Below are 23,624 nucleotides of genomic sequence, written 5' to 3'. Positions count from 1 at the left end.
GTAAGAGTATTTCTTAATGAAAGCAGTGTTTCACAAGCGTGTATTGTTTTTGTAACTTATGACCTCTCGTCATCAGAAAATTCCACATCCTCCTTTCTGATGAAACTTCCGGGCTGCTGGGAAAAACATAGTGAACATATCGATACACTGACTTTTCTGTCATTTTATCAAGACCTTTAAATGTGAACTGCTCAGACTGTTGTATTAATGCATTTCTTTCCATTTTCCTGATCTGCAACTCTGTCATCAACTTGTTACCTGTAACAGCCTGTCTGAATCTTTTCATCTTTATGTCATCAGACTTTTTGATTATTTCCTGATCTTTCATCCGTAAGAGACTTTATTTATAAATTATATAAACGACTGCATTACCAGGCATCTTTAAGATAAACAAAGCAAGTTGCTTGTATTAATTAATAAACTGATGAGTAGCCGTTTCAAGAGGAGGGGAGTGTAACACTTTTCCCAGTGTAGGGTGGGAACGGGAGCAGCTGTAAGCATCCAGTATTTAGTGATCTGATAAAAGTTTCTGCTTAGGCTGTGTTTGTGCTTGTGAAATAAGATGCCTGTGATTACAGTGTGTGGTGTTTGCATTCTTGGTTTGTTAGGACTCCTAGAGATCAAGCTGAGTTGGATCCAGGGGAATCGACTTTATTTTGGTGTGTTCATAGCCTTAATTAACAGCACTTTTTCATTGGATCCAAGATCTCAGTGGAGACTATGGTCTACAAATAAATTGTAATGAGCTGTGTGTTAATTAGTGTAAACCTTCAGTGCAAGGAAGGATTTCCTTGTGATGTGGTACCAAACCAAATTTTCAACCTTTGCCTAGTAGAGTGGGGGCCCTACTTCTTTGTACAAAAAAGTAGAATAAAAGCAATTTTTGCCCAAAAGATTTTTTTTTTTTAACCAGTATGAAACAATTGTGAGCAACCAGAGGATACAAGTAAAAGTAGGAAAAAGCACTTCAGCTTTAGTAGGCATTGATCTCCAGCACTGGCAGCTTAGGCACTGTTGGATTTATACAGATGCTGTTACTAATGTTTTGGAGGCACTTAAGAGAGCTTGAAGGAAGTGAAGTAAGTTTGCAGTTTTTGAGCAGATCCTCCCAAGTGGGGAGGGACAGTGTTTAGGAGAAGGTGCTACAATGTGGATTTGAAAAATCTGATGAGATCGATGCTATAACGTGGTTGGGGGCAAGAGTCTCTTAATACTGAAACGGGGATGAGTGCTTGGATGCTTGGTGTCGTTTAAATGTCTGTGGCATGCATAGGTGAATCTCTGTAACCCCGTGTAACCTTGTTATGTCAGCTCATGACCTTGTAACTTGTTTCTGGGGAGTGGACCATAATTTGTATACTACTGTGTTTAATCGAGGATATAGCTTTGAATGTAAGCAGTTAGGGGTAGCGGACAAGGGGAAGAATCCAGACTTTGACCTGCAGGATAGCCAGTCACATAGGCTGTGTCTCCTGTGCGGATTAAGTTGCCAGCACGTGTGATTTCCTGAGTCGCAGCTGACCTGGCCAAAGATGTCCCGGAGAGGAGGACTCCCATCGGTGTGCTGTAGACAGCCAGTGGCCATCTCCTCTAAGAGTTTTTTGATCAAGGTGTGCCCCATTTCAAGGATACCAGTTAAATTCACCTAGCAGTGCAATGCTGCAGTCTTTCATGTTACTCTGGTGCAAACTGTGAGCTTGACTGCTCTTAATCTCACTGAAAGCTAAATAGTTAACTACAATTTGGTTAACTAACTAGATGCAAACTCTTGTGGTTATGAATGCTTGTCTGCTATCAATTCTGAATGACCTTATCTTTCTATACTTTGCTGCCTGGTAACTGTAAAGGCTTCTTCCACAGGGGTGATTTCAGAGCAGTATATCGTTGCCACTCTTAAGGGTATCAGTGACGGCACAGTGCGTGGGGGTTGTGAGCTGGGCTGGGGCTTAACTATCTGAAAATATGTAGCTTTTTCACTAGTTTTGTGTAACCTGGCAGACATGCTGGTGTTATTACGAAGAAATCGAGAAGCTCTGCATCTTCAGATCTGCTTAAGCTACTGGAAAGCTACAGCTTCAGAGTTAGGAAGGTCTTGTTCATTCGCAGCAAGTAAGTTAAAACAATATTAAGTCAATAAAGTTGATTAGATGGTGATGCTGTATAATGAATAATGCTTGCTCTGGGCATGCGTACATTGAATACACCGCCTTCTTTAGTCAATTCATGGTCAGTAACAGACCACTAAGTGTTGCAGTTCCTGGTAACCAAACTGCTCCAAGGGTGACATTAAGAGTAACTGAGCTCTGTTTTAGTCTCATTTAGCGTGAGCTGACAACTTAGCATTGACAAAGATGTCGGGCTGAGACTGTTCTTTGAACATAAGGAGACAGATCCTGAGCAGAGACACAGGTCTGAGTAGTCAGTGCAGTGATGGGAGCTGAACTTGTTTTGCCGACGAGATCCCTGAGACAAGATACTGAGGAAAGAGACCTGAGACTAGAGAGAGCATTGCTGAAGAATGAAGATCCATGATGGGAACAATAAGAAAAGATTAAGAGTAAGAGTATGACTGTCATGTCCTATTTCAAGAATAGGAGGATTGTCTGAGAAGGAACATGAGGATGGAGTCTTTTCACTGAAGTGTGGGGGCTGAAAATTTAGCTGGCGAGAGTTGATGTAATTGGAGTAAAACTGCTCCAACAACACTAGAGATGAAAAAGAAATGGCTGAAGAGGCACAGGTGTTTTTTTCCCAACGATTTTGATGGAAGGTGAGAAAAATAGAAGCATCTTTCTGCTGAAAAGAAGAATTAAAGCAATTGAAGGCTAGAAGAGATATTCAGGGGGAAATACTGGGGCTATGGGCAGTAGCACAGGGCGATGGGATCAAGGAGGACCTATGGGAGAAGAGCAAATGTTTATCTTTGCCCTGAGTACCTTGCAGACCTTCCCTTCCTAAAGCTCTCTTCTCTCTCAGACAGTCTCCTGTGATAATTTTTTTCCTCTTGAGAGGAACTAAGGCTGAATAAGCTTGAGGAATGGAGGAGTGGGTAAGTGTGACTGGAATAGGACTCAAAATTCAACTTTCTCCAACTGAAGTATTTAAATAGATGGAGGAGCTGGAAGAAGGGTGTAATCCTGGCCAACGTGGAAAGAGAAGGAAAAGAGCTAGAGCTGGAGATGATTATGGCAGAGGAGGCCAAAGAGTTCAAGGTAGTGGGAACTGCCACCCTATCAGTGAAAGTATCAGAGCAGAGGGCTAAGGGTGAGCAAATGTCAAATCTTATGGCCTTTCTACCACTTCCAAACAATCACTTTAAGATTTGAGAAGCTTATGTCTCACGCTGTAAGACAACAGAGGCAGGAAAAATTTTTCTGAAGCGGCGCACACTGAAAGAGCAAATAAAGTGAGGGACTTTTTTTAGGCTGGGGGGAGAGAACGAGCAAAGAAAAACATGAAGTTGAGACAACAATAGGACATATGAAATTTAAACCTGCTGGAAGTATCTGTGCAAGATTACATAGTTCCTGCCTTCCCAGACTGCAGGGAGAAGTTGGATTTTTTTTTCTTTTGCTTTGCTACAGTTCTCTCACAGGTTGCTAGTGAGTTAGAACAGTGACTTCTTTAGATTAAGCAGATCTGTGCTACCCACTGCCTGTGTGTGGCAAGGAGTTCTCCGTACCATGTACAAGCAGACAATGTCTGTGCAGAGTCTTTTCCTCCTACACAAATGCTGAGGGCATCTTGCTTGTTTTATGCTTGAAAGGGAGGCTTGTTCTGTGGCTTGGACTCAACACAATGGATTTTAGTTTTTTTTCTTTTCTACTCCATTAGCTGGAAAAAATACATAAAGCACAGCAGCTCTGAGTTCATTTAGTTGAATTGCTAGAAGCCTTTGTATGTTCCAAATAAATATTTGGTAATTGTTTTACAAAAGAATATTTTTTGGCCCACAGTCAGAGTACGTACAAGAGAAAGGAAGCTCTGATACAATCTCTTGATGAAAATCCCCCTCCCTTAGTGTGCTGTTTCTTTGCTCTTTCACTTGTTTGAAATGAGAGCAATGATGGCAGGGGAGTCCGAGGGATCAGGGATAACCTGATGGGACTGAGGAGTTAGTGAGTTTGAGAAGTGAACAGCATCGACTCTGAATGGTAAAGTGAATGAATGGTGGTTTCTTCTGGTTTTGGTTATTGTAATTAAGCTGGTATGCTTAATTCTCCCATCCCTGCAGTGCTTGCATGCTCATTCCATGTCCCCTGGGCATGTGCTCTGCCTTCCCCTGGTTTGCCACGCTGGTTGGGTGAGAGACAGTGGTTCCTACAAAAGCATGCACGTAGTGATTGTTGGGTGTACCCAGATGGCCAGGATGTTTTCATCTCTTCCATTGTTCGGCCATTTCATTGACCAAACTACAGCTTCCAGAGCTCGCAGGCGGTCGGTATTGCAGGGCCAGCTGCCGCTACCTGCTGTGTTTGTGGCCCTGTGCCGCAGTGCGTCAGCTGGGGTTGCCCAATAGACTCTGCAGCCTCGGGGTGAGGGGGGAAGACGGGAAGTGGCACAGCTCACGTGAGCTTGGTTTTCTTGGGGAACCAGGCTTAAATTCGCATATGCAAAAGATGATTTCTAAAATTCTCTACGGAGCATGGGCTTTGCCTAATTTTAAGCTCCAATAAAATAATGGCAAATCTACACCTTAGGATGGTCGTATCACTTGAAAGCAGCTTGCTGTCTAACTTTTGAAGGCTGCTGAGATGGTAGCTCTCGCTAACTAAAAGCATAAACCCCATGATTTAAGGACTAACGTAGGTGGGTTTTTCTTACTTGTTTTTGTTTTTGTTTTTTTTTAAACTGTCTTCGACTGGAATCTTTCTCTTCAGTTTGCCTACTTCAGGAGCTAGTTTATTCAAAGTTGAGAAATCAATCAGATACTGAAGAAGCAGGAAGGCTTGCTTTCATCTTCTAATAAGGGAGGAAAACCCCTGAATTTAAGCTGTTGTAGCCCAGAAACATAGAATCATGTGATCAGAAGCAGATTACTAGTACCATCTGTATGCTGAAAACCATAGTTTAATAAAAATCAAAACTTACATTTGAGTTATCAGGTGCATATGTCACATGCGCACCCACCCACAGTGATTTTCCAAGATTTCTGCTTTCACATGGATGTGACTCAAATGCTGAAAGACATTCTTTTGTGATGTCACAAGATCACGCTTTATTTCTTAACATAAACTTGAATGAATGTACAGATGTATCTTTGCTTAAATCTGGATAGGAATAGTGTCTTTGCAGTTTAAAAGGTGCCAGATAAAGAATATGTTCAACAGGTTTTCCGAATCACGCTGAATTTTGCTTACTCTGTAGGAAAACTACCAGCATGAGCACAATATTAACCTTGATTACTTTAAATTTGGGGGGTGGTTGTGGTCTGCTTGCTGTTTTGACCGTGCATAAGCCTCATGGTAGAAGAAAATTAAACTACTCTCATGCTTCTGAACTATCGCTGAGTGATTATTTATGAGGTCTTGCACATGAAGACCATGAAGCATGCCAGAGAGCAGAAGAAGGTGGCTGAGAGCCAGAGAGGTTTACTCCTCAGCTTTCTGGAGGTGAGCTTTTGTTCTACCTATAGCTGAGAAAAACTGGAGATGGGAAACAAGATGTGAGCCAGAGAGGAAACTGAGTAATAGCTGGGTCCAAGATGTTAGTTCCTCCGATGGGGCTTATTTATTACAATGTCTGCTGGCAGCTAGTAGGAAAGAGTTTTAAACTCATCCTTTGCACCACAGAATTGACTTCCACAAGCTGTGGTAGAGGAAACATCTGTGGATGGAAAATGTCCTGTAACAGATAATACAAGGAAAGAGAAGTGAACTGGCCTGCTCTATACTTGTTTGTATTGCAGGTATAATGCAATATCTGTGCACGCACTTGATGTAGGAGTTGTTGATGTCTCTTCTCTTTTCCCCTTACAGGCAATGTGATATGAACAGTTACCGCTTCAACTTCCTGATTCTCGAAACAGCACTGATGCCGCTTGTTCTCCTTCTTTCTTCTCTTTACCTTTCCCATACAGTCAAAGTGTCAGCAGTAGAGGTCAACACACCAGAGGAGATATTTGTGGAGAATGGGACAGACGCAAAGCTTCCATGCACATTTACATCTGTGGAAGTGATCAGCAGTGCAGCATCTGTTTCTTGGAGTTTTCAACCAGAGGGAGCCGCAACTCGTATCTCAGTAAGGAATGGCTGTAGGGGAACAAACCTGGGAGGGGAGGCTGCAGAGGTCTTCTAGCTGGTTCTGAGGAGCAAGCAGATATGGATTGGAGCCTCCTTCCATGTGTCTTGTCTCCATCACTGTGATTTTAGGGGGCCTTTTTTAGAGTTGTTTAAAAGTATTGCCGTATGCTAGATCTCTGCAAAGACTGGAGTGTGCAGCGACTGTAAAATATACTAGTACTTTGTTAGTCAGAGGAGAGGGGTGTTGGTGTGGTGGCAGTATGTATGGAGTAGATGAGCATCTAGGAATCTGCTCCTAAGTTCTATATCCTCTTGCACTTGAAATGAGCTGCGGAGCTGTGCACTGAATGATAGCGGTCACAGAATTTGAATTACCACTACTGCAGTGTTACACTGTGTGTTGTGTATGTGGCTTATTTTCTGCTTGTGTACGGTATAGCCTCTGTTTGAAAGGGTTTAAAATAAGACCAGTCTCCCTGGTTTCGTAACAGAATTGAATTGCTCAAATCAGTAAGCAGTTACATCCTCATATTTTAGTTATTTGACAAGTAAAAAATCAGACTAGCAAGCAACGTAGGCTAATAATAATTGCCATCACTCATTTCCTATATGTTGAGCCCAAGTGTGCTCAGATCCTTTGGGTGTGAACCTTCAAAGAAGCGGCTTTGGTAGGTTGTTAGCGGTCTTCTTCCTCCGTCGCGTAAGCTGTGCATATCTGAGTCTGAGCTCTCTGACACTTCTGCTTCCCTCTTATTCCTTGCCCTAAGTGAGAATTTAGAGGAAGCAGAACAAGGGACTCTGGGGCAGCAGGGAAGATGTGGGGACAGGAGGTTGCTCAGCCTGTTAGTGTTTGTCTCCTTCCCTCTGCTGCAGACATGAGATCATTTAAACTCTAGGAGCCCTTCAATGCTCAGAACAGAGATGATCCAAAACAATGTATGAGCATCTTGCTCAATATATAGAGCTCTGAAGAATCAGCTTCTGAACTCTCAGTGAATAAATATTTAGTTTTGAAAAGGGAGCTCTTTTCTTTGGGAAGCCAAAGCAGTAGCTGGGCAAAAGCTTAAGGAAGCAGGGCATGTTTCCTGCCAACGTTGAACAGGATGGGTGAAAAGAAGCCATCTGTTTTCCTCTCCCCATAGAAATGTCCACCATATATCCTGCTTTGCCCTTCCCTTTCTGCATCACTGTCCAAACCCCTTATTGTAGAAATACAACTTCAGGACATCACATTTTTTTGGAAGTGAAGTCAATTTAGACATTCTACCTGGATGTAGTTATCAGCACAACTGAGAGAAAAGCAAATTATCTTTGAGCAGAAGTGACCCAGCATGATCTGATGTTAATTCCCTGTTTCTTTTGAGGGGCTGGGGGAGGTATAGAGGGAAGATTTTATGAACCCAAGTCATGTCAATTACATGGCTTGGGGGGCATTAATTTGAAAGATCAATCTCATGATCAGCTTATGTCTGAGCCAAGTCCATGCTTCTCCTGAAGAGGATGGTCCTGTGCCTCTTTAGAATCAGCACGGGCAATCTTGTGGCCCTGTGGTGAGGCTGACTTGACTGAAAGCTTCCCCTGCTTGTCCCCTTCCCCCTCCGCATGCCCGGTTATAGAGACATCTCTGCGTGAGTGAAACATCTGATGACAGCAGAGTTTCACAATCGGCTTAAACCAGTCTAAACCCATCAGCTTTAGGTTTCAAAAGAAGTCTCATGTTAAATCACTTGATCGTAGGCATGGAGTGGCTTGAGTCACTTAGCTTGTGTTTCAGGACATTTGTGATTTCTCCTCCCCCAGGTGAGAACACCTAGACAGCTGAGGAATCTGCCTCTTGCCTTCTAGGCTTCCAGTCGGATGACTCCCCTCGTGCGCAGGCGTGTGGTAATGCAGTGCCTCTGTGCTAGAGATTATAATCCAGCTGGAAATGCTGCAGAGTGATGCAGATTTCCTCCGAAATGTTGACAGATAACTGTGTGCTAGCAGGCTTCCTACCAGATGAGATGATTTGTTGGATTTATGCTAGCCTGTAGACAACAAATAAGCATCCGATAGACTGAAGCACAACAGATGGTCATGTGCACATACCTGATCTGGATAAGATTTGTGCTGCCAGATGATCAGGCCTGATATTCAGAGTGCCAGTCTGATAGAGAGGATGTTGGAATGGCAAGCCTCAGATCTAGGGTAGGAACAGGAAAAGAGATGGGAGATGACTTGAATGGAAAGAGGACTGGCTTGTAGCCAGTCTGTTCTGTGGCAGAGAGACTGCTTCGTAAAAAAGGCTGTAGAAAGAGGAAGCTGGAATTTAAGACAATTCTTAAATTTCTTTAACCATGCTCTGGAGACTGAACTGAAGAGAGTTCGGGTTGATTCTTGGTTGAGTTAAGTTTGTCTTGCTCTCTTTCAGAATGTGAAATTAAGAATGAGCGTGCTCCTGCGATACAGCCTTGATCCCTCTCTTAGGGTTATGGCCAGTGTTCAAACATCCCATATGTTTGAAAGCAGAGTTGTCCTGTAGAAGTCTGTGTACTTCTACTGCTGTAAATTCCAATTTTGGTCAGGTATAGCAAGGAAATACGCAGTTTCTCCTCAGACTGCACTAAACAGGTTCATTCTTCAAGGATTTTTGGTCATATCTAGGGAGCGCAGAGCCAATGTGCAACTTAGTCACCTAAAAACTGGGAAACAGTTATATTTCGTCACTGTGAAGGTTTCTGAAAAACACCTAGGTATGCTCGAAATTGCTCATGGGATTTTTTTGGGGGTGGAGGGAAGGAGGGTATTGCATGTTAGTTTAGCTGTGCTGTAGTTGCAAGTAACACACAACAAAACACAAGATAGGAAACTTGGTATCCTTTTGCTTTTCCTGCTAGGATGCAGGCAGCTTCCTGTGCCTGAAAGACAGATGGCTGTGATCCAGAACTGTTCTGTCCTTTAATTATTCCCAGGTTACCAGCCTTTTTCTCTTTCCCCCACCTCCTTGTTTGCAAAACCCCGTGTCCCCAAAACCAGGAAAAAAACCCCAAACAATCCAACCACAAAACAAAACAAAACCAACAGAAGACCAAAACTTGCGGTCTGTTGTGGTAGTATGATCAAGGTATAAGCCATAGCATGGTTATGTGATCAAGAGGCGACAAGCCAGACTAAAGTGGTGAGGCAGGAGGAAAAAAATCTCAAATACCAGCTGTGTATAATACAGTCGATTCTGGGAGAATGCTGTAATAGTGAGAGAAGCATGGTAGCTCTGTAATCTCTAATTGGATTGTTTTTATATTCTCTTTTCCTTGACTACAGTTTTTCTATTACTTTAATGGAAAGCCATACCCTGGAAAAGACATACCATTTAAAGACAGGATCACTTGGGCTGGAGATCTTAACAAGAAAGATGCTTCTATCAGTATATCAAACATGCAGTTCCGGGACAACGGCACTTACATTTGCGATGTCAAGAACCCACCTGACATTGTTGTCAAACCAGGAGAAATCCGAGTTAGAGTTGTGGAGAAAGGTATTCACCCTTTTTCTTTCCTTCCCCCCTCCCCCCTTCTGTGTCTATATCACTTTTCTTGGGGGTGGGGGAGTAGCCTGGAGGGAACAGCTGTCTTTTTAATTCTCTTCTTCCAGGTCCTAATAATCGAACCAATATTCTGTCAGCTTTTGAAAACAATTGAATGTCATACCCTTTTCCTCTATACCCACTAATTCCGGTGCTTTTAACAAGTATTAGCAAAAGCTGATGGAAGCCTTGATGAAAACCCATCTTCTCATTTCAAATTCCTATGATTTTTTTTCTGTATTATGCTACATCAGGGGTTAGGATGACTTTTGAAATCTGGGGAGCAAGGAGAGAAAGTGGCAGGCTCTTCTTTTTGGAATCCGTCCAGTATATATACTGGAAAATAAAACTAATAATCTGGCCCGAGCACGTACTGACAGACAGTGAAATGCTACTGTCTTCCGTGCGAAGTTGCTTATGTTGAATGTGCATTCAGTCTCTTTTACTCAGATGTTCTTACAGTATCCATGGTGACCCTTATAAACGGCAAGGGCTGGCTATTTGCAGTCATTTAAGGTTTCTGGTTAGCATTTGGTAACAGTGATCACAGTTCAAGAGCACTTATATTCTATAGGTCAATTTGGCTCTTTATTTCCCTTGGCCATCCAAAACATTTGATTGTTCTAGCTAAGCTGGAGGTCAGCCAAAGTGTGACTGTTCCTACAATGAAATGGTTCTTACAGTGATCAGATTTCCAAATTTATATTTAATAAGGACAAGAATAAATGTTGAATTCATAAATGGCAGTGCTGATACATCTATTCCATTAGATTTTAATACGTTAGGGAAGATACCTATGTGTACGCTCTAATTAGAATGTTACTGCTGCTATAACAGGTGTGTACCCCTGCTCATGAGGTCATTCCATGTAGTTATGTAGGCAAGGTCTATATCTAACTCTTCTCTTCACAGAGCAGTTTGAGTTGGACAGGACCTCTGGACGTCCTGCCATCACTTAGAACTTTCTGTTTCTTGGAAGTTTGAAATCTATATAAAATAGGGTCAGTTTATTTTCTTACAATGTATTGATAGTCTCTATAAGAAGCCGTAAAGCAACTGCTGGTTTGGCAAAGTCAGGCTGTCTTGGCAAAGCCTCTTCAGATTTTAAGCCAGATTAAGCAAATGGAGACTGACTTCAGTACACTAATTCAGCTGATATTTTTCAACAGACTTGCATGCCGGCTTCCCCATAGGTGGAGCATCTGGACAAGAGAATCTCACTGTTTCTGAAGGGAACCTTGTATTTGGCAGTACTTCTCGTCATCAGAAAAATGCTGCAACAATTGTCTTCAAATTCTTAGGAAGACCTTGAAAACAGGTTTTCAAGCTATAGCTGTAATGCTGTCCTGCATTCCGACTTTACCTGAAAGTACTGCTCTTGTAATAGGTTGTAACCCATCCTGAACTGAGCTGGAGAAATTGAAATAATTACATGTTGACTCTTGTGCATATTTTTTTTTTACTATGTATACATTTAATTGTTCTGAATCATATGTCTGGTGTTGTAAACTGTTAAAAGTCACATACATACTTTACACATTTAAATGATCTCATAGATACTTTGGTTAGCCTTAGATTTTGGATTAAACATTTAATAAGTTCCGGGTTAGCTTAACTGTTTAAAATTGCCAAGCCAAGCTAACTCAGCTGATTTTCACTGCAGTATCTACACAGTGTTTGCACAAACAGCTCCATCAGCTACGTTGGAAGAATCCTACTGGCAGGGATGAGAAGCAAGACTGTTCTTTCATAGTGCATCTGAATCTGGAAAGGACTACTGTTCAAAGCCTAAATGACAGAAGTTCGTAGGGAATTCCAAGTCCTTGCATTAGGCTGCCCCTACTTGTAATAGGAAGCTACTTAACACTGTGTTCAAGACAGCTTGTGTTATCTGGAGGTAGCCCATCTTTGATCTGAACTCTCATGGGGGAAAAAATTAGAATTGTTGTATGAAAATCTTTATACTTGGCAACAATGGAAAATTTCCGTTTCCTGCCTATTTCGTAAAACTGATACTAACACACTTTCAGTGAAAATGGAAGTTGCTTTGAATTACGGTGGTATTTAGTGAAAAGCGTTCCCTGAAAGGCTGGATTTTTGGCTTGTGTTAAGCTATTAACTTAAATGTTAGCTTTCGGAGCTGGTGTTTGTTATGGGGACTGTCTGTTACAATGAAGTCATTGGCTGCTCTGCAAGTACTTATGAGGAATTCATATAACTGTGGAATGCTGAAAAATATAAGAAAAACATGGGGGGGAGAAATTCTTCAGCTGAACTATGTGGTCGTAAAATTGTGTGAGTTTTTCTATAGTCTGTTGGACCGTGTTCTGAGAGGCAATAAAGCCAGACTCTAGTTTCATGTGCAAACAGTTGCATTTTTTTATACGGTCTTAAAAACCTCTGTCAACAGAACTTAACTGCTATCCTTTACTCAAATTCAACCAACCAAAAAACTCCACCTGAGTCAAAGAAATGAAAAAACTATCAAATTTTTAATATCACTCTTTCAGCAGACACTCTGCACTATAGTTTTGGATTGCTGCTTACTGTCTAGCTCTGAAAAAGTGTGTGTGTTTTTTTTTCTTGTGTACAAGGCAACAGCTGGTCTGCTAACAGAAATGCGTGTCTGTTTTGATGCTTTTGCAGACAGTTATTCCTGCGCTTGGAAAGGTGAAAAAGCACAGGAACTCCTGCTTCTTATATGCCTCAAAATAAATTTATCTTTGCATGGGTTCAAACACAATCTCAGTCTTACGTATCTGAAAAATATTACCATTTGTAGGACCTTCTTCCTTAATAGCAGATGGATCTCTGGGCTGCTGAAAGGTTCTGGAAAGAAGGGATGTCTTCCTCTAAATTGTGGCACTCATGTCTTCATCTTTAATTTCTTACTAAGACTCTGAATTACCACGTTGTTATGAATTGGCGTCTAACACTGGAGAGCTAGGAAAGCTGCTGATGCGATATTCAGCCAAATGATGGTATGATCAGTGAAACAGCTAGAGATCACGTAGCCCTTCTCCTGAAAGTCACTGAACTCAAAATGAACAGTATTAAATGTAAACCCTGTTTTCTTAGTATGGTGCCCCTGCTTCAGCGTACTGTGTTGTGCTGCTCCCTTCTAGAGAAGTATGTCAAAATGGGCTTGGTCTACAGACTGCAAACTTGCTGGGAATGCTTTGCATAAGCATGGTCTGTGGTCCTTGCTGAATGAGGCCAGCAAAGGGAGACTAAGATGGTTAAGGAACTGGACCACCTTTCATACAAGGAGAAGCCGAGAGAGCTGGGGTTGTCTAGCCTGCAAAAGAGAAGAAAGGCTCAGGGAGATCCTCTCACCAGGTATTTATGTACATTGATAGGACCTAAAGAAGGCTGAGCCAGGGTCTTCAGTGGTGCCTAGTGACAGGACAAGAGACAATGGATGTAAATTGAAACACAGGAAATTCTGTCTGAATATAAGAAAACACATTTTTACTGTGGTTGAACACTGGGATAGGTTGCCTGAAGAGGTTATGGAGTCTCCCATCCTTGGAGATAGTAAAAAACAAACTGGACAGACTATTGAGCAAACTGTGCTAGCTGACCCTGCTTGAGCAGGGAGGGTTGGACTAGACAATCCCAAGACGTCCCTTCCAACCTCAACGATTCTGTGATGATCAGATGCAGGTGTCTGAGAAAGATTTTTCTGTATAAGATGTTTTACTTGTTGGATCTTATGCTGATTCACTTGCATTTGGTGCAAGTACCTAGTGTAGCGTGGAGTCTTGTAAGAAACCCTCTGGTCTAAGGTGTTCCTTGCATTAAACGTGATGCAGGGGGAGGGGAGGGACTTCATTTCTTACTGGGAAAAGCTATAATGGTAGCCTGTGTATTTTTTATCTTGTAAGTCTTTTGTACTCATTCTCTGATTGGCTTTTATTTCTGGCTGCTCTTTCTTGGCCTACCCTCCCCCAAAATTATATTGGGGAAAACGTGAGTAAAGCAATACTGTGTCCTATAAGCGTATTTCTAGTATCGTACAATGATCCTGACTTAAGAAGGGAAAGAATGACTCTATAAAAATGTCTAGAGATGTATTTTGAGACACCAGAATCATGTATAAACACTCTTAAGAGTGATGATGGGTAGTACCTAGGCTGTCTGCTGCATGCTGCCCAAGGAACACCCAGGGCTCTTAGCTGGTTAGCAACGCGCCATGTTCAAATCTGCTTTCAAGTGTGCCTGCCTTTTCCTGTTGACCTCGCTGGGAATTGCCAGATTAATGTAACTTCTTTTTTCCCTTCAGATACAAAATGAGACAGGGCTGTCCTCATTGTCACTTGTGTTCCCTGACATGTAAAAATTCTTGCTTCAATATAAACTCTCTTCTGAAGGACGGTGACATTAAGAACACTCTTGGTGTGTGCTCTGTTCGTACATTATTCTGCTGGCTGCCTGCTATCACTACCACTTGGGCTGCATGTTATAATTCCTGGATATGACATTAGCGCTTCTGCTCTAAACGAATCCAAGGTCAAGAGCGTTTGTGGTTTGCACTTCTGTTAATCAGGGAATGCAGAAGAGTTGAATGTTTTCTCCCTTCTCTCCCCAGACAGCCTGCCTGCGTTCCCCATTGCCATGGTGGCAGGGATAGTCATCGGTACGGTTACAGGTCTCTCACCGCTCATCTCTATTGTCGTGTGTCTTGTCATCAGAAAGAACAACTCTAAAAAACGATACTCTGGGTAAGAGATCTCCCTCCTCACCTGTGGATGATGTGAGGAACAGCAGCCCTATCAGAGGGAGGGCTTAGAGGGGGGTAGGAGTTGTTTCAGCCTAGTCTTGGCAACCATGGCTAGAGATAGGTATGGCCATGTGGAACGCTTGTCATCTGCCTATAATGATTATCTTTGTACTGTGCTTGAAAAGACCTGACCATGAGTCGCACTTGAAAATCACTAAATGTTGGAGTTGATCCCCAGCCACAAGCATATATGCCCTAAGAACATTTAATCCAAGATCCCGTAGCTCTGGTCTGTTCCCCTTCCCTTCCCTCCAGCCCCCAAAGGAAAAGTGCCACACGTGCACTTTTAAGGAATGCTCTGTGTTGAGATTAAGACTGGATTTTTCAGTTACCAGTGTCTGGCTCCTGAACCTGGAGTATACTTGCCAAAACCCCATTCATCACCACACGTCAAAGTAAAGAAGGAGTAGCCACTCTGCATCCATTCTCATTCACTGTCTGGTTGTTGTTAACTGTTACCATCCCTGCAAGGTTTGTGGTGTTAGGAGGAGAACTCCAAAGCGAACCACAAATCTTTGAGTGGGCATACGAAAAAGCAACCAGAACTAACAGAGGCAGACTTGATCCTGTGGTGATGGAGCTTGGTGCTGGTGGAGGAGGCGCTTCCTTTTTTCTCCTCTCTAATTAGCTGGTAATTTGCTTCTATAAAAAAGAATGAAAATTATGCATGTAGTCTTAGAAACAAACCCCAAACTTACAACTTTCTTCTCTTCTTTCCCCAACAAATATTCCTGCTTCCTGCAGGTTCTTTGGGTTGCCTGTGGGGTAAAAGAAAGTAACTCCAACAATAAACTTGTGGGGATTTCTAAATTAAACTTTGCCCTGTCCTTTTCCCAGTTGGAGAACTTAGAGAAAGTGAGTTGGCTATTGCCCAATGGTAAGGCTAAATATAGCAAAGGTGGCTGTGTGTGCTCAAAATTGTGTGGTTTTCCCTTTCTGCATGTGTCCTTCCCCTAAGAACTGAAAAGAAGCCTGCAGTGTCATGCACCAGCAGTGTGCGTGAGGTGGTCCGCTTGCCCTCCTTCCCAGTGACCTGCTCTCCAGTGTCTTCCTGCTGAAGGACACACACTGGTGCTGAGCCTGGAGCAGTAGTTTATGCACTGTAATTTCTTGTAGTAGATTTAACTACTCTCTTTGGAAAGTAATCTCTGAAGCTTAAATACTGCTTTCGCTGACCATGCCAGCTCTGCATGACGTGTAAAGAGAAACCAAGTGTGCTGTGACCCTCTCCAAATTTACGGACTGTCTTCTACATGATGCTAACCCAGTGTGTGGTGGTGGTGGTGGTGAGATGCACTTACTCTTAGATAACCATTCTGCCTTCAACTGAGGTGGGCTGGGACACTGCGCGGCATCTGGAACCCCTGCATGGCCACAGTCTCCGTTCATGCTCTGACTTTGGTGTTTTGTTTTGTTTTTTTGTTTTGTTTTATTTCCTTCTGCCTTGGTGTGCTGGGATCGGATCCTGCTTACCTTCCTCTCCTTACAGAGATCCTGATATAGACGCCAGATTGGGAATGTAACAGGGCTGGGTCTTCTCTTCCAGTCCCACTAGACACCATGGTAACTAATCAAGTTGGTGGTTGCTGTTAATACCTGTGTGTATGTGTACACATTTCCTCTTCCTTTGCTGACTAACCAGCTAGTTCTCTACTAACATAACTTCACTGTAATTTGTGCTGGAATCTGTTGGCAAAGGGACGATGCATTTCACTGGGTGCTTGGGTTTCATTGTCTCATGTCTAACTGGGGTGGGGTTGCTGCTTATCCCAGATGGTGTCCCTCCATCTCTTCCAACAGTGACCTTGCCAGTGCGTTGACTAAAGCACAGAAAATTCAGAGCCCTTTCTGTGTCAAAATAAAAGTAAATTCCCTATAAGTGTTCCTCTGGCTCAGACAGCTCGGGTGTTTGAAAACTTGCAGTGATCTAAGTGCATGTGCATGAGTGGCTTAAACCTGAATTATGACTTTTAGATAGTGTAGATCTGAGGAATTTTGTGAATAAAGCAAACAGTTAATGATTACATCATTTTGGTAACAGAAGGGCTGCTGTGTCTCTGAGACAGTAGAAGCCCCTTGCCGGGATGGCTGGGGGCAGGTTTTTTTTTTTTTTTCTTACTGCTGCATGTATGAGGAGCTAAGTCTTCTATGGTTAAGACTTACCAAAGGATAAAAATGATTGCCCTGTGAGGAGGTGGTCTGCTTAATGTCACTGTCCTCATTTGTTGTTTCGGTACTTGCTTTGTACACTGTCTGTCTACAAAGATTGGGGGAAAAGGATGCCCAGTGGTCAGAGGGTTGTTGTGGTAGCAAAGGGAACTCCTGAGTCTGCTGTCAAGGAGGTGGCTAGTTCTCTTTCCTGAGTGCTTGGGTACGAGGAGGTAGACCTAGCGTTTACAGACCCATTACTGCATTGCCCAGAAGCACTAACGTTAAGTTTAAGGGCATTTGCTCATATACTTGGCTCTGTGGTATTCATTTGTCTCTCACGGGCTTGTTTTCTTTCCAGTCCTGCTTTAAGCAGATGGAAAGAAGCAAACAGAGAGTGAAAACTGGCAACCTTCTTTTAGGGGTGTTGGTTCTCACCACAAGACAGTTTCCTTGTTTGAAAAACAAGATTTGCCTGATGAGATATTCAAGTAGCTATATCAGGGCACATAGCTTACATGTCACGTGTGACTCTTAAAGTAATTGCTCCAGAGACTAGTGTTGGCTGTGAGTGGGCAGAATTATTTTGAGACCATAGCCTAACTAAAAGCGAGGGAACTAATGCAGAGTTTGGTAGGAATTACCTTTCTGGTACAGAGAGCTGGTGGCTCTTGCAAGTGTTTGCTCTAACTGTAGCACTGGTATAACACTTGCCTCAGTGACTGGGACTATTTAGCTTGTAGTTAGAAGATAATTCCTGTTGACCGCTGTTAACTGAGTCTGAAGCCTCAGCGAAGAAAACACATGTGGTTTTAGACAGGTTGGGTTGAATGGGAATATCTAGGGAACAGGGGTTTTGGAGGAGCTGCTGTCCTATGTTAATAGTTGTTCCTTCATGTTGCTTACCAGTGAGACTCTGGGAGGAAGGGTAGAGAGATGTCTGGGGAGAGATGGAGAATTACATGTGTTTATTTCAGAATCCATTATGTTCATTTTTACTTTGGCATAATCTGCCACATTCATCTTGCCATCACTCGTTTTTTGTTTTTGTTCCTTTTTTTTTTTTTTTTTTTGTGCCTCTTGAACATTGTCGTGCAAACTCTGCTCTGCCACCTCGTCAGCTGCAGTACATCTGAGAGCTTGATGTCACCGGTTAAGCAGGCTCCGCAGAAGTCGCCCTCCGACACAGAGGGTCTGGTAAACAGCGTGCCCGCCAGATCACACCAGGTAAACTGCTTCCTGCTGCTTCCCGAAGCAGGATCCTCCCAGAGCGTGGGGGAGATGGTATGGAAAAGGTAAAGGCAGGGTGGGACACATGAATTAGGTGCTGTCTGCTAAGGTGATGAGGGCTGGGGGATAAAAGCGTCTGCTCTGAACAAGGGATGGGCGGTAAGCTGTGACTGGTGAACTCTTCCGTAGAAGACTTAGTGCAATTGAAAGATGAGCATCTTGTTAGTAGTTGAGATGGAGTTTTATGCCCTTTTTGTACTAAAGTATAAAAAAAGATGGTTCTGATCTGGTGCGCTAACATACACAAGTGGTAGTGAAGTGCAAGAATGAGAGCCTGGAAAGGATGAGGAGTGGGCAGCGGGTAGCTGTTTAATGTAGAGACAACGTTACCTACTAGATGCGTAATCACCCCACGAAGCTGCCTAATCTGTCCTAGGATTGTAATGGGGAGGAATTTTACTTACTCTCTCATCACTGTGAAGGCGCATGCTCCGCGGCATAGACTTCCTTCACAAGGAAATGAGCCAGCGCCGCGCAAACACTGACCTGTGGTGATCAGTTTGAAGATGACTCTTGCCGCTGAGAGCTCTCTTCTGCTGAGCCACCCAAATTTGTAGGCTTGAAATTGCCACGCTTTGTCTTGTGCTTGCTGCTGTTGGCAAAGTTCTGCTGACTTCGAAGGAAAAAGGTGGCTCTTATCCAGATTTAACATCCCGCGGGAAATTAGTCAGAGGGGAGAGAGCATGAGTCAGACAGGGATTCTACGCAATGTATGATTACCTGTTAACAGTGTACAGGATTTCCTTATTTGTAAGCTGATTCTTACTTCTTGATTTGTGTATTCCTAGCAATTTTCCTGTGGAGGTATGGATCCTGGGTGAGTTTTAAGTCCAAAATGGACTTTTTCTTAATTAGCCACTTTTTAGCAAGTGGCTGCAGAGTAGTGTGTGAACTGATGGGTTTCTAAATCAGAGTTAATACCTGGTTTCTTAATTTCTCCTGACAAAATAATGGAGATGTGTGTTAATGTGTTAACACTACAGGAAAAAAATACCGTGCAGACAGTGAGCTGGATAAAGTCAAAGTCCCTACTCTGTTGGGCTTCCAGTCTGGTTTTGAAATGCATCTTGTTCTTGGCAGGTGCAGAATTTCCAGAGTTTTAGCACATAGGCCCAGAAAGCTACTACCTACCGACTTCAGAGAACAGTTATTCTCCGAACATAAAGGCAATAGACTCAAGTTATAAGATGTAAAAATGGTTCAATTTTGACTGGAGTAGCAGCAGGCTGCCTATAAGGCCTAGATAAAGCTCATCTTTTCTAGTTCATGGGAGGGGCTTCTAGAATGGGTGAATGACAGGTGATTCCTACCTCCCCCCCCCCCCGAAAAAAAGAAAAAAAGCTTATGTGTATGTTGCAGTAGCTGTTGGAGTCAACTTCCCTAGGTCAAAAGACCAAGATGTTTTATCTAATTACTGCCATGGTATGAAGCGGTACATGCAAGTGCCCTGAGAGCTACATGGAGGAAGAGTTTTGCTGTTCTGCACTTACATCTTGAAAGCAAAAATACTTTTATCTTCTCTGTTTTGGTGTGAAAACTTGCTGTGTCCTCACCCTTCTGTGTCCCCAGTGTTCTGGGTCTCAATGTACTGGAAGGAATGTGTCAGAGTAAATCTAAACTTTGTAAAGATAACTCAAAATCAGTGTGCTTTTGCCCTTCTGTAGTCACTCCAGTCTGCGTATTCCTTGACAGAGTCCTCCAGGCTCTTCCCGCAGATAAGCTCCTAAAGGAAAACCCAAAGTGTGAACGCTCCTGGTCTCAAAGGAAAAATACGGCAAATGGTTTTAGTTTTGTTTAGTTTTAGTTTAATTTTTTAGTTTTTTAATCTCTTTCTTCAGGCAAAGAGTGCTTTGTCTGGATTTTCTTTTTTTGGCAAACATTTGCAGCAGCAAGTGGTTCCTCTATCTTCTGTTAAGCATTTGCCCCATCTTTACAGAACAACAAGTAAACATACTTACTTTTCTTTAAAAAGATGAACAATAAAATCAGGGTAGATCAGATTTTGAACAGATGGTTTAAATCAGTGAGGAAACTAGAGTTCAATTGATTACACTTCTAGACGTTGTTTTTGTAAAAAAAAAAGGGTGGTATCAACATGCAAATTAACGTATTTGAAATCTAGCATCACATATAAGTAAAACCTGATATTTCTTGGTAATCAAGAAATTAGTTGTAGTATTCAAGCTTTTGAGCTGTTGTGAAGGTGAAATGCTGATAGTCAGTTCCCAGAAGCTGTTGCAGGCTCCTTGCTGATTCAGGCACACTTTTGAGTCTTGGATTGCCTGGCAGTTTTAGACCCGTGGTTCACTCAGCCCGTGCTGCGGGCAAACAGTAAAGGCCCGTGGACTTCCTTGTAGCCTTTTGCTTGGTAGGATGTGTAGGAAGGGACTGAAGGCTTCGTGCTTCACTGACGGAGAACTGTGAATGCAAATACACAGCCCCTGCCTCTGCAATTTAAAAACAGTAATAGAGGTGTTCACTCTCAAAGAGTGGCATTTAAATTAAATTTATTAAATGAAGTTTATTCATTTTGCTATTTATGTATCGGTTTAAGAATCAGCGATGAAGTATGTGTCCACATTGCTTCTCAGCTGGCAGTGCACTTGAGCCTGCGCTTCCTTTGTGTTTTGGGTGCAAGTTTATCAAGTGTGGACCTTGCTTTCTGGAGTGCCTCAGAGTGCTGAAAGTATGCACATCTGATTCGGTGAACGTTCAGCTGGTTGAATCAACTCCACTTGTTTTCACTGTGTCTTCCTTCTCAGCAGGTATGTTCTGTCCTGTCAAATTTGTACGTGGTGTTTCTTCTCCATGCCATCATTCTGTAGTGACTCGTATTCTACCATGACTGTTATTTGGATGAATGAAAAAAACATTTCCAGTGAAGGCAAGAACTGTATGTGTTTCCCACGTGGATGTCCTTGTTTAGCTAGTAACCTGGGTTGCAGCAGGCAAACGGGAAGGCAGGTGTGTGTTGTCCCAAGATATGCTAACTCCAAGGTGGCTGTCATTTGTCTCTCTGCTTTGGAAGTAGCTCAGTATTCATTTCTGGGCAGGCTGAAGGACCACTGATCTTAAAGTGTAACTTCCTAGAAGTGCATTTCTGATGTACGGAACGGTATGGTATAGAGATCCTAAGCAGGTAGGTCTGTCAGTGTAGAAGCAGGGAGCACTAAAGCTACATTAACTTAAGCGCAGATCTCTGGCTTTGCTCTTTCTGGTTTAAGACATACCTGAACAGGCTATGTTCGAGCTCTCTTCCAGGCTTTGAACTGGACCCCAGGACCCTGGGAAGCAGCAGTTCATGGTGCCGGGAATCTTGATTTAAATTTCAGATAAATTTCCTGGAGCTGCAATCTGTGGTAGTTGCAACATCTTTCAGAATGTAAAAAATTTGAAAATACTGTAGACCACTGTTAGACCATCATGATCTAACTTTGTAATTCCTTTTTCTTTGCTGTAATTCACAATTCATGACTCTGCTGATGAACCCTTAGCAAGTTATCGGTATACCTGCCACTCTTTTCCCTTCAGTTCTGAATGGAAAAACCGCAAGGCTTAGGGAAATGCTGGGTGTTATATGGCAGTGCTGGTCCATCTTCTGGTTCTGAAGAGTCAGGATGAGCTTATTTGGGATTAGGTGAAAGTTCTGAATTGTTTAGACTTTCTTGAAGCTTTTACTTGTGAAAGAAGAGTCTTTACAAAGATTCAGATCACTGGAGGTATCAAATGCAGGAAAAAAAATGGCCCTGGTGCTGCTTATAATCAGCTAGAAAATCAGCTGGCAGCAAATCATATAGATGGAGCATTATAATAAATACTTGGTCTTCCTTTTCTCTGCGTTAGCTAATCTACCACATACTTAGGTGATAGTGAACACATCACCTTGGTTTGGATCAGATGATCACACCAGTCAGTCTCTCCACCACCATGTAACATGCTGGTTGCAGCAGAATAACTATATTTAACCTGGCATAAAATTAGAATAGTGATAACTCATCCTGAGTGAACTCCTGTGGTAGAAAATTGACCCATCAGAATTACTCGAAGAAGACTTGAAATGTCATAATGAGCACTTCATGCAGTTGTAGACTTTTTTTTTTTTTTTTTTTTTTTAACTGATAGGATGTGCTGTCCAGCTGAATTTATCATACCCTTGACCTATGGCCTTAGGCAGATGAGACTTTCAAAATTGCTTACAAATAAACCTTAGGGTCACTTTGCCTTGACGTTTATATAGACACTGCACTCTAATTGGAATTAGTAATCCTGATACAACATTGGAGACCAGAACAACATGAGAGCCAATAGCGGAAAAAGAAAAAATAAAAGTGGCTGTGATGAGGCTTGAAATCCAGAATTTTCTAAGACATCAGTGTCTTTTTTTGAGCATTTTCTCAGTCCGTTATTTATATTCAGTGTTTTACATCTGCCCGCAAGTTTTCACCCTTCTGTCCATCTCCTTCCTCTATTCTTTATCACTTGGGAAATACTTTATCCGGAAGGAAGAAAATTTGGATTTAAACTACTTCTGAAAGAGAACAAAGTATTTATCAGGTGCGTGCTTTGCCATTGTGTTGGGGGGAAAACAGCTGTGCAGAAGTGTACCGATGGTCCTTCAAGGGCCTAATTTTCTGTACAGAAGGTCTCTTTTCATCTCTAGCCCCTAATTGCTTTGGAAGATAGATGGAAGGATGTCTGGGTCAGTTCCGTAGAGGTGTTTTCTATTTTGGCAAGATACCAAAAGTACTGGGGAGAAGGGGGTAGGAGAAATGCCTGTGAAGGCTACTTCTTCCTGGGAGAGAAGGGAAACAGAAAGAGAGTTAAATGGATGAAATGGTTTTGAAGCAAAAACTGCTAAAAAAGCCACAACCAAACGAAAAGATCTCTCCTTGTGGTTTCCCCCACCCACCCCCAAATAGGACAGTCCCTTTCCCTCCTGGGCGGGGGGGTGTGTGGGTGTGCGGTCTCTGCGCTGAGGTCGCCTGGTAGGTGGTCGCAGCGTTCTGCTCTGTGCTTACGTCAGTTGGGGCGTGCAGAATGGGAGCTGCGGGTCAGACCTTCCCGTAAAGGTCCCCCCCGTCTTGTTGGGTACCTGCTCTTCATAGGCTGCAGTCCCGTCCTCAGCCCATCTCGAATAGCTGCAGTTCGCTTTCCTGTGGGCTGTGTTTTTTGGAGGACGTGGTGTTTTAGGAAGGCGCGGGCGTGTTTGCATTCACTGCTGAAAGATGGGGCTGTAATGTCCTCCGCTGCACCCCAGCAAATATAAGGAAGGTGTGTGGCCGTGCTTGCCCAGTGTGTCTGTGGAGGTGCTCACTACCTGGGTTGGCTCAAGTCAGGTAAGAATTCTGCTTTACTGCACCGTTCTGGCTCCCTGCTGTCTGAGTCTTGATCCCGTCACTTGCTTGGGCAGTGGCGGGTGTCACAAGGTGGCTGCAGGCTTGTTCTCTCCCTCCGTATCCGAGCGGTACAGCTGCGCTGGGGTTTACGGGACTTGAGTGGCAGTATGGGAGGTATGCTCTGCTGTCTACTGGTAAATCTGTAGTACAGTTCCTCTTGAAAAATATTAAATCTGGCATGCATCTGACTAAGCCATGTGTCT

At 42.9% G+C, this 23,624-nt stretch overlaps 1 protein-coding gene across 1 annotated transcript in view; it reads left to right on the top strand.

The window, feature by feature from the left end:
• The window catches only part of MPZL1 (myelin protein zero like 1), a 40,548-nt gene that overhangs the window by 11,091 nt on the left and 5,833 nt on the right, over nucleotides 1-23,624 (top strand). Inside the window, exons 2-5 of the mRNA XM_075169662.1 lie at nucleotides 6,080-6,240; nucleotides 9,543-9,756; nucleotides 14,396-14,528; nucleotides 17,857-17,962. Coding sequence (XP_075025763.1) covers nucleotides 6,080-6,240; nucleotides 9,543-9,756; nucleotides 14,396-14,528; nucleotides 17,857-17,962 — 614 coding nt within the window. The remainder of the gene's footprint in view (nucleotides 1-6,079; nucleotides 6,241-9,542; nucleotides 9,757-14,395; nucleotides 14,529-17,856; nucleotides 17,963-23,624) is intronic.

Source organism: Calonectris borealis, chromosome 1 (assembly GCF_964195595.1).
Source record: "Calonectris borealis chromosome 1, bCalBor7.hap1.2, whole genome shotgun sequence".
Taxonomy (NCBI): domain Eukaryota; kingdom Metazoa; phylum Chordata; class Aves; order Procellariiformes; family Procellariidae; genus Calonectris; species Calonectris borealis.
Note: the sequence above shows the minus strand (reverse complement) of the source record. Positions and strands in the feature narration are given on the sequence as shown.